This window comes from Schistocerca nitens, chromosome 1 (genome assembly GCF_023898315.1).
Source record: "Schistocerca nitens isolate TAMUIC-IGC-003100 chromosome 1, iqSchNite1.1, whole genome shotgun sequence".
NCBI classification, from domain to species: Eukaryota; Metazoa; Arthropoda; class Insecta; order Orthoptera; family Acrididae; genus Schistocerca; species Schistocerca nitens.
In genome coordinates this window covers 570,719,584-570,730,725 of record NC_064614.1, presented here as the reverse complement: position 1 = coordinate 570,730,725, position 11,142 = coordinate 570,719,584, and the positions used below count along the sequence as shown (strand labels likewise).

General features: G+C 44.7%; 1 protein-coding gene across 1 annotated transcript in view; it reads left to right on the top strand.

Moving 5' to 3' along the window:
- The first annotated feature begins 7,452 nt into the window (after positions 1-7,452).
- LOC126254922 (protein unc-13 homolog 4B) overlaps positions 7,453-11,142 on the top strand; it is a 273,157-nt gene continuing 269,467 nt past the window's right edge. Inside the window, exon 1 of the mRNA XM_049955349.1 lies at positions 7,453-8,069. Within this exon, the coding sequence (XP_049811306.1) occupies positions 7,900-8,069 (170 nt within the window). The 5' untranslated portion in view covers positions 7,453-7,899. The remainder of the gene's footprint in view (positions 8,070-11,142) is intronic.

Here is an 11,142-nt window from a genome sequence, read left to right as displayed (position 1 = left end):
GGCTGCGATGCCTGAGGACAAGGAGTACAAAAGAAAGAAAGAGCATATCAAAATGGAATTGCAATATGGAAAAAATAGTCACACTGATCAGTCAAGTGTATTCTTTCGCTATTTTAAAATAATGGAAGACGGTTCCGAAAGTACTTCGGAGGTAAAAATATACGAGTCCTACTGGTCAAAAATCATTCTGCCTTAGAACTCGATTGTCAGTCCACTGAATCTATAAAGCACCAAGTCTAGATGTGAGGAAATGTTGCGACAAAGCTATTGGTGGAGCATCCTCCTTGAGTGCTGTATACAGTGGTGTGCAAAAAATAATCAAACCACGCTTTAAATACTGTTATTGAAAACAGTAGAGTCTAATCAAAACACAGCTCTGTATCGCGAAATTGTTAACTTAAAACTTATTCTATGAGTACTTCCAACGTAACACTAAAGACACTAGACACAAACCGTTGGGCTGGTAGAAGGACGCTACCTATGCACGTAAAGAGAGACTTTGAAGTACTTAAGGATCTTTTTCTCTGCCTCGTCATGCTTGAGTGTTGTGTGATGTCCTTAGGTTAGTTAGGTTTAAGTAGTTCTAAGTTCTAGGGGACTGATGACCATAGATGTTAAGTCCCATAGTGCTCAGAGCCATTTGAACCATTTTTGAACTTAAGGATCTTACAAACATAATCCATACGAACAAGAAAACGTAATTGAATCATATAGCGATGTACTAGAAAGGATCAATATAGTAACTTAACCCAGAAATATGGATGTATGGAGGTTGCAACTACATATGACCACTGAGGAACGGTGCTTTCGTAGAGGATCATTTGACAAACCGCTTGACGTAGTTTTCAGCTTCTGAAGGATGACACATCGTGTGCAAGTTCTCTAACAAAAGACGGCAGACGGAGCCCTTAACTTGCCTTAGATTTATATTTTACTAACCCAATTATTGACGTCATTATTTGCAACTTACAAAAGGACCAGAGGTGAACCAATATGCAACTGACTTGTTGAATTTGTGAAGCTATTGTTCTTCAATAATTCATCCACTTTTTCTGAAATTCTTATCATTTGTCTGTACATATACATTACATCAACCGATTTCCGTCCCGTTTGAATAATTCCTTCGTGGTTTGTCTTTTTTTGTTTATTTTTTTCTTAGAGTGTACTTTGTTTCAAGGAACGAAGTATACGGAGAACACGAACTCGCATTCGGGAGGCTGGCGGTTCAAATCCCTGCCCCATCCTGATATAAGTTTTCTGCGATTTCCCTAAATCTCTCTACGTAGATATCGGGATAGTTCCTTTGAAAAGGGCACGGCCGATTTCCTTCCCCATTCTTTCATAATCCGGGCTTGTGTTCCGTCTCTAACGACTTCACTGTAGATGGGATATTAAAGTCTAATCTTGTTTTCTTCTTTCTTTTCATATCTATCACAGTTGATGTAAATCTTAAAAACAAGGCACTTATTTTCTTCAATGATATGTCCTCATGACATTTCCATTCTTTTTCCAGGATAGTTGATGTTAATATGAACTTCACACAAACTGGCTGTTGTACATCGATTTAACCTGACTATGCACAACGGTGTGTCAGCGTTCTTTTTCCTAACTAAAAATTTTAGAAGGTTATCATGCTTTACATTGGGTCAGGAAAGGTTATCTGGTATGGAAAAAAAATGGTTCAAATGGCTCTGAGCACTATGGGACTTAACTTCTGAGGTCAGCAGTCCCCTAGAACTTAGAACTACTTAAACCTAACTAATCTAAGGACATCACACACATCCATGCCCGAGGCAGGATTCGAAACAGCAACCGTAGCGGTCGCGCGATTCCAGACTGTAGCACCTAGAACCGCTCGGCCACTCCGGCCGGCTCTGGTATGGAAAAATCATAGGACAAAAGTGGTACGTATGGTTATATGATTGACTTATTGGCGAGCGAGAGTAACAGAAATGCTCAGAAATGTTAACTGACAGATGCCGCATATCGCACAAATGCCGCATATCTCACAGATACATTCTTGGATAACTCCAAGACCTGTCTTTCACTTCAAAACTATTGCTCAGCCACCTACGCATCCAGTCCATAGCGATGATGCAGAAAAAATCAGCAAATAACACATTCATCCTTACCACGCCCCATCTGTGTGTATAAGAAGAACAGACTTCGGTATATGATTCAACAAAAAGTAGCTTCTTCAATGCAGAGTATACATGAATATGTACATTTATCCATAGAAAGTGAGGGAAAATGAAATATTGATTTTGCTAAAAAAAATAGACGTTATTTCACACAGAAGAACGAGAAAAAATTCATTTTAGTAAGACAAGAATTGAGGCTGATCATGAACTTCACAACACTAACATTTCTTTTATTACCAGTCAAATTATTTGTTCCATCACTAGGAACTGATGATTATGATGACAGAAATCTGCGCGCCAAACGCTGCAGTCTTTAGTGTACACGCTAAAAAAGCAACACGTACACGAGTGTAGTTTTACGTGGGAAAAAGTTACATGTTCCTAAAACACACACACACAAACACACACACACACACACTTTCAAAGGCTTTAGAGTTAATATTGTTTAGACTGTAGAAAATCAGAAACTGAGCCATTTGAAATGAACAACCAATGGTCGAAAGTGGATATTCCAGGGAATCGGTATCCTAGGACGAGCAATGCATGTGAAGCACCTGTTAGCAGACCGCTTATTTTTCTTACAGTTGTCTGCTACATCGACGTTGATAGCGCTACTTTGAGATTGCACAACCGTCTGTGACGTGGTCACGTGTGCAGGCGACTGAGCCAAGTAATTCTGAAACTAGATTTCAATTCTGTCGATGGATTGTCCATCGCATACCGCAGTGCTGAACTTCCAACAGTTTGTAACATTCACAACTGAGGTTTTTTTCAACCGCGCTGGTGCTTCAAAGTACCGCAGTAATTGTGTCTCCATTAGTGGAAATCCGTAGACAAATTCTCTCAAATCACCAGCAGTAGGTGTCTATTAACTATTATACAAGATGAACTAACACAACCACATTTGCTGCCATCGTGTTTGTACGGTGCACGTTACCTGGCCTTCATTGCTGGGCTTAGTGTGCTGCCACAGTTGATGGAGACTGTACCTCTTGTTATCAACGATAGGATATCGGTTTAAGATAGTGCCCATGACCACCTAAGCAGCCGGCCGCGGTGGCCGTGCGGTTCTAGGCTCTCCGGTCCGGAGTCGCGCTGCTGCTACGGTCGCAGGTTCGAATCCTGCCTCGGGCATGGGTGTGTGTGATGTCCTTAGGTTAGTTAGGTTTAAGTAGTTCTAAGTTCTAGGGGACTGATGACCACAGCAGTTGAGTCCCATAGTGCTCAGAGCCATTTTTGAACCACCTAAGCAACAGCTGACTGTATTGCTGTAATGGAGGGGGAAGTCTTGTCCTAAGACCAATACAACTCTCATTCATCTACATCTACATCTACATGGATACTCTGCAAATCACATTTAAATGCCTGGCAGAGGGTTTATCGAACCACCTTCACAATTCTCTATTATTCCAATCACGTATAGCGCGCGGAAAGAATGAACACCTATATCTTTCCGTACGAGCTCTGATTTCCCTTATTTTATCTTGGTGAACGTTCCTCCCTCTGTAGGCTGGCGTCTACAAAATATTTTCGCATTCGGAGGAGAAAGCTGGTGATTGGAATTTCGTGAGAAGATTATGTCGCAACGAAAAACTCCTTTATTTTAATAATGTCCAGCCCAAATCCTGTATCATTTCACTGACACTCTCTCCCATATTTTACGATAATACAAAACGTGCTGCCCTTCCTCGAACTTTTTCGATGTACTCCGTCAGTCCAATCTGGTAAGGATTGCACACCGCGCAGCAGTGTTCTAAAAAAAGGACGGACAAGCGTAGTGTAGGGAGTCTCCTTAGTAGATCTGTAATATTTTCTAAGTGTCCTGCCAATAAAACGCAGTCTTTAGTTAGCCTTCCCCACAACATTTTCTATGTGTTCCTCCCAATTTAAGTTGTTCGTAATTGTAATACCCAGGTATTTAGTCGAATTTACGGCTTTTAGATTAGACTGATTTATCGTGTAACCATTTCTCTCGCTCAGAATTTTTTTCCGTATGAGATTACGTAGATGAAATTCAATCAGAAATTGAAGAGGAGCAGGTTGGAAAGGCCCCAACTGCCTGTCTTACTGTACAATACACAGTTGCGATTACGAAAAAGTAGGACAAAATTTTATGCGCTATTGCACTTTAGAGTCAAACTCGAATGGCGGCTTGACATTTATTCAGAGTGTGTACAATAAGGCCACAAAATTAAATAACATTCATTGTGAAAAAAGAAAAAAAAGGTCTAAGATCAATCAGTGAGCGAAAAGTAAACATTTGCATTAGCTACTTGGGACAGTCTATTTCGAACCATCTCCCAGCACTCTACCGAACATAAGCAACACATAAAGTATTAACATCCAGGAAAATTTTGTTTGTGCAGAGAAGGATTGTAGTTCACTCTTCAGGCAAATGGGGCTCAGTCGTCAAAGAATGTGGGAATTAGAAAAAGAATTGTTTTTTGGTTTGTTTGATTGTTTGTTTTGCCCATAATTAGAACCGCACATCATTCAGTGTTAGTGAGTTGTGTATTTTACATCCTCACGAAACATAAACCGAATTTTTTAAGCTATAAAAATTAGCTGCTCGCGTAACTTCTGCGCTTATATGCAACCAAATGAATTATGGTTCAAATGGCTCTGAGCACTATGGGACTTAACATCTGTGGTCATCAGTCCCCTAGAACTTAGAACTACTTAAACCTAACTAAACTAAGGACATCACACACACACCCATGCCCGAGGCAGGATTCGAACCTGCGACCGTAGCAGTCGCGCGGTTCCGGACTGAGCGCCTAGAACCGCTAGACCACCGCGGCCGGCCCAAATGAATTAGTTCTATGCAAGTACTCTATTATTATTAACAAATGCGTAAGTTGTTTATGAAGAAACATGTTTTATTTAAGTTCGACGAATTGCTGAAACGATGTTTGATATATTTTTGTTTTGTAGTTTCTTTTCATTTTACCTGTTTCTTGAGGAAATTGCGTTTTCTAGCTCTATATGATAAACCTGTATTGTTTTCTTTATTTTCACTACATCACTCTGTTTCGCATCAAATCAACAATTTCTGAATAAAACCTAAATTAAACATCGAAAATTTCAGTTTTGCCTAAAATATGGTTTACTTTTAAGTATCAGACAGGAAGATAACTATGTAGAACAAAAATGTTCTGTTGGTTAACTGGCTCTTTTATATATTCTCACTCAGTGTCTAGACGGTTCACTGCTTCCGATTTTCAGGGGAATCTAGTAAGACGCTGACACGTACTTGAAGAAAGCCATCTTAACGAGGTAATGCACGACAAATATGCAACACATCTAACGTATAGGTAACGCCGATACGACCTAAACTGAGCAAAGCTGCTGGTAAAACTGCAGTAGTGTGCGCTTACTTATAATATTCTGCGGTAGCCTACGGTAGTTTTATAACTCTGCTGCAACAGTAATACTCGTGTGAGATTTTCACCCTGCAGCGGAATGTGCACTGATATGAAACTTCCTGGCAGATTAAAACTGTGTGCCGGACCGAGACTCGAACTCGGGACCTTTGACTTTCGCGGGCCAGTGCTTTACCCACTTTTTTTTTTTTAATCTCATTTTGTTCGCTTTTGTTCGTTGCATCTGCTCGGGGCGGACGTCGTAAGACAGCCGTTTAGGTTCGTTGTTGATCGATTAACTCAGTTTTTTTATTACAGAGGGCTGATAACCCTCTGACCGAACACGCTGAGCTACCGTGCCGGCTCTCACAGCTTTACTTCTGCCAGTACCTCGTCTCCTTCCTTCCAAACTTTACAGAAGCTCTCCTGCGAACCTGCAGAACTAGCACTCCTGAAAGAAAGGATATTGCTGAGACATGGCTTAGCCACAGCCTTGGGGATGTTTCCAGAATGAGATTTTCACTCTGCAGCGGAGTGTGCGCTGTTATGAAACTTCCTGGCAGATTAAAACTGTGTGCCGGACCGAGACTCGAACTCGGGACCTTTGCCTTTGGCGGGCAAGTGCTTTCGCAGGAGAGCTTCTGTAAAGTTTGGAAGGTAGGAGACGAGGTACTGGCAGAAGTAAAGCTGTGAGGACGGGGCGTGAGTCGTGCGTGGGTAGCTCACGCCGGCACGGTAGCTCAGCGTGTTCGGTCAGAGGGTTAGCTCCCTCTGTAATAAAAAAAAACTGAGTTAATCGATCAACAACAAACTTAAACGGATGTCCTACGACGTCCGCCCCGAGCAGATGCAACGAACAAAATCGAACAAAACGAGATTAAAATAAAAAAATTAAAAAAAGGTTGGTAGAGCACTTGCCTGCGAAAGGCAAAGGTCCTCAGTTCGAGTCTCGGTCCGGCACACAGTTTTAATCTGCCAGGAAGTTTCAGTAACACCCGCAATCGATTGCACTCGACAGGGCCTGGTTAACGTTACACAGGAAAGGAACCCAACAACGCGGAAGAATACAGAGGGCAATGTTTAATTCCGTGTGAAATTTACGACGGACAGAGTATGTAGTATTCAAGCGCCAGGCTGTATGAGCACATCACAGGTCCACTGAATAAATAAGTGGAATAATAGTCGATCTCGAGGGGGCGAGAACAAAAGAGAACGCGGAAGCACGGTTGCGGCGACTATCCGTCTGCGGACGCGCGGTCGTCGACTCGCGGAGCTATCTCCGCGCCGCCCCGGGAGGTCAAGTTCGCAGCCGGCGCGCATCAAACGCCGCCGGCAAACTCCGCGCACTGCTTGACCTAATCACGGAGGGCCCAGCGTTTGGCAGCCACAGCCGACTGCTACACGCTCGCCGTGGAGGGAGGGGGCCCTCCGCAGCGACCGCTGCTTCCGCGGCCAATCCGGGAGCGAGTTGCGTACCGCTGCCACTGCTCCCCCCCCCCCCTCCCACCCAACGCGCCGCGTGGGCAATGAACAGGGGTGGCGGCCGGCGTTTACCGTAGCCGCGGCGCCAGCACCGGCACCAGATAACCGTCTGCCGTGGGTACGCGAGCAGCGGCGCACTTGCAGTTCTGTCGGCCACGGCACACACAGGTTTGGCGAACACGAGCTGCCCGGGCCCCACCCAGCGACAGCTCGCTTCCAGCAGTGCCTTGCCGCGCCGGCAAAACCGGCACTCCGCGATGTTCAGTGCACCTGTTGAAGCTAATCGGTGCAGGGGATGTCGATTCTGGTAGAATCCTCGATTCCGTGTCGACTTTGGCAGCGTTCTCCAGTCCTTCCCTGGAGAGTTTACGGAGTGTACCAAGTTCCTACAGTCATCGTTTGATTTAAGTGACAAGTCATTTTAAGAGGTTGTTTATCTACGACGCAAAGACAGTGTGAACCACGAGGACGGACGGAGCAGTGCAAGTGCGCGGGACCTTGATATTCTGTAAAAATACTGCGAGAAACATTATGGAAAACCGACATAACCAAGTCGGTCAGCCTAATATACTTGTTCGATAACTGGTCGACAGGAGATCGCTATTATTCGAATTAATGAAAACAGTTCGTTCTCCTTCTGAACAAAGCCTTTACAATGCAGCTATCGCTGACGATTGTTTGTTCGTTAGCATCGGGCAGCGGACGTCCACTTAAGGAAACACCCGTCTGTGTTCTACATCCACAGCTGTCGGAAGCTCTCGTGCGTGGAAGTAGCGCGCAGTTGTGATGTAAGCGACCGTATTAGGGAAACGGTGGCCTCAACTGTATCTGCAGCTGCCAGACGGAACCCTCCGCGGCGATAAGTGGGGTCTCGGGTATTTTGGTGGACTGTGACCCGGCGGAATTATAACGCGATGAAGCGCGACGGCTCGTGCAGACAGCGCGGCGACGGCGCGATGGGCGTGTGGAGCAGGACGCGGAAGGAGGGCCGGCTGCAGCTGCGCCTGGGCGCGCACCCCGCCATCCGCAAGGTGCTGATGCCGCTGCTGCGCTGGCGCGGCCGCCGCGTCGCGCCCTCCAGGAGGTAAGCCGCCACGGCCCTACCTGCCCGGCACGCGCAAGTCGCCGCACCACTGACTACATGCGGCCACATCAGCGCGTCGCGAATCACTATGCACTGCATCTCAGGCGGTCCTTAATGCACCATGTACAGGACGATCCATATAAACCTGAACTACTTGAACCAATGATGGGATGTGTTGTTGTGGTCTTCAGTCCTGAGACTGGTTTGATGCAGCTCTCCATGCTACTCTACCCTGTGCGAGCTTCTTCATCTCTCAGTACTTACTGCAACCTACATCCTTCCGAATCTGCTTACTGTATTCATCTCTTGGTCTCCCTCTACGATTTTTACCCTCCACGCTGCCCTCCAATGCTAAATTTGTGATCACTTTATGCCTCAGATTATGTCCTACCAACCGGTCCCTTCTTCTTGTCAAGTTGTGCCACAAACTCCTCTTCTCCCCAATTCTATTCAATATCTCATTAGTTATGTGATCTTCCCATCTAACTTTTGATAAATTTGGGAGATGATAACACACATTAGGGAGATTACATTCATACACACAAAGTCCTCGCAGCAAAAGTTGGAAGTGTCCTCCACCAGCATCGACGAGCAACTGTACTAGTTTCACCATATTCCGCGACGTTTTATGAATTCTACCTTCACCAATGGTGTTTATTTCGCGTGCAATGGCCTCATGGAGCGCTGCAGATGTCCGTGGTCTATTTTTATGCACTCAGGTTAAGATTCCTCGAAGAAAACTATCTATTGACACACAATCAACATGGGTTTAGGAAATATCGTTCCTGTGAAACACAACTAGCTCTTTATTCACATGAAGTGTTGAGTGCTATTGATAAGGGGTTTCACATCGATTCCGTATTTCCGGATTTTCGGAAGGCTTTTGACACTGTACCACACAAGCGGCTTGTAGTGAAATTGCGTGCTTATGGAATATCGTCTCAGTTATGTGAATGGATTTGTGATTTCCTGTCAGAGAGGTCACAGTTCGTAGTAACTGACGGAAAGTCATCGAGTAAAACGGAAGTTCAAAAAAATGGCTCTGAGCACTATGGGACTCAACTTCTGAGGTCATTAGTCCCCTAGGACTTAGAACTAGTTAAACCTAACTAACCTAAGGACATCACAAACATCCATGCCCGAGGCAGGATTCGAACCTGCGACCGTAGCGGTCTTGCGGTTCCAGACTGCAGCGCCTTTAACCGCACGGCCACTTCGGCCGGCAAAACGGAAGTGATTTCTGGCGTTCCCCAAGAGTGTTATAGGCCCTTTGCTGTTCCTTATCTATATAAACGATTTGGGAGACAATCTGAACAGCCGTCTTAGATCGTTTGCAGATGACGCTGTCGTTTATCGATTAATAAAGTCATCAGAAGATCAAAACAAATTGCAAAACGATTTAGAAAAGATATCTGAATGGTGCGAAAGTTGGCAGTTGACCCTAAATAACAAAAAGTGTGAGGTCATCCACATGAGTGCTAAAAGAAATTCGTCTAATCTAAAAGCCGTAAATTCAACTAAATACCTAGGTATTACAATTACGAACAACTTAAATTGGAAGGAACGCATAGAAAATGTTGTGGGGAAGGCTAACCAAAGACTGTGTTTTATTGGAAGGACACTTAGAAAATGTAACAGATCTACTATGGAGACTGCCTACACTACGCTTGTCCGTCCTCTTTTGGAATACTGCTGCGCGGTGTGGGATCCTTACCAGATAGGACTGACGGAGTACATCGAAAAAGTTCAAAGAAGGGCCGCACGTTTTGTATTATCGTGAAATATGAGAGAGTGTGTCACAGCAATGTCACAGGATTTGGGTTGGACATCATTAAATGAAAGGCGTTTTTCGTTGCGACGGAATCTTCTCATGAAATTCCAATCACCAACTTTCTCCTCCCAATGCGAAAACATTTTGTTGGCACCCCCTGCATAGGGAGAAACGATCACCACCATAAAATAAGGGAAATAAGAGCTCTTACGGAAAGATAGACTTGTTCGTTCTTTCCGCGCGCTATACGATATTGGAATAATAGAGAATTGTGAAGGTGGTTCGATGAACCCTCTTCCAAGTACGTAAATGTGATTTGCAGAGTATCCATGTAGATGTAGATAACCCTAGAAGAAAAAAATCCGTGAGAGTTAGATCAGGTGATCAGGTGTTGGGGCACAAATGTTTTGAGATTACTCTGTCATCAAAGAAACTGGTCAGAAGTTGCACGGAGGCATTAGATGTTGTTCCATCTTGCTGGAAACAACCTTCTGTAAGTTCGATATCATGCTGCAGCCAGCTCTTCCACGAGTGTGTTGAAGATCCCCGAATAAACAATAGTGTCTACGGTCGTCTCAAAGAAAATGGGGCCAACAACCCTGGAAGCTGACACTGTGCACCAAGCTCCAACCTTTTTATCGTGCAGTTATGTTTCGTGGATGATTTGGGGGTTTACACAAGCCCAGTATTTGCTGTTTTGTGTGTTGATGTAATCTGACAGGTGGAACCATATCTCATCTCTAAACCAAGCTATGGAGAGAATGTCTGGACGTTGAATAAGAAATCCCTGAAATGGAGCCTGCATCTTGTGCACTGTGTATGGTCGCAATGCTGATTTCTTCTCGGCTCTCTGACTTGTACCACATGAAACGCCTGCCTCATGGCTCTATCGACACAACGATTTTCTTGGAGAGCTCTCCAAGCGTCTTTGAACATTATCATTAACCTCTGCGCCGGCCGCGGTGGTCTCGCGGTTCTAGGCGCGCAGTCCGGAACCGTGCGACTGCTACGGTCGCAGGTTCGAATCCTGCCTCGGGCATGGATGTGTGTGATGTCCTTAGGTTAGTTAGGTTTACGTAGTTCTAAGTTCTAGGGGACTTATGACCACAGCAGTTGAGTCCCATAGTGCTCAGAGCCATTAACCTCTGCACTGAATGATCGTCTCTGTTTACCGCCGTCACTATTTAGTACACCAGTTGTCTCCAGCTTCCTTATACTCGTAATCGATAAAATTGTTGCCTTTGTTGGAAAATCGATCACACTGCATTGTCTTCAGAGCGCCTGTTGTGTTGTAACCAATGA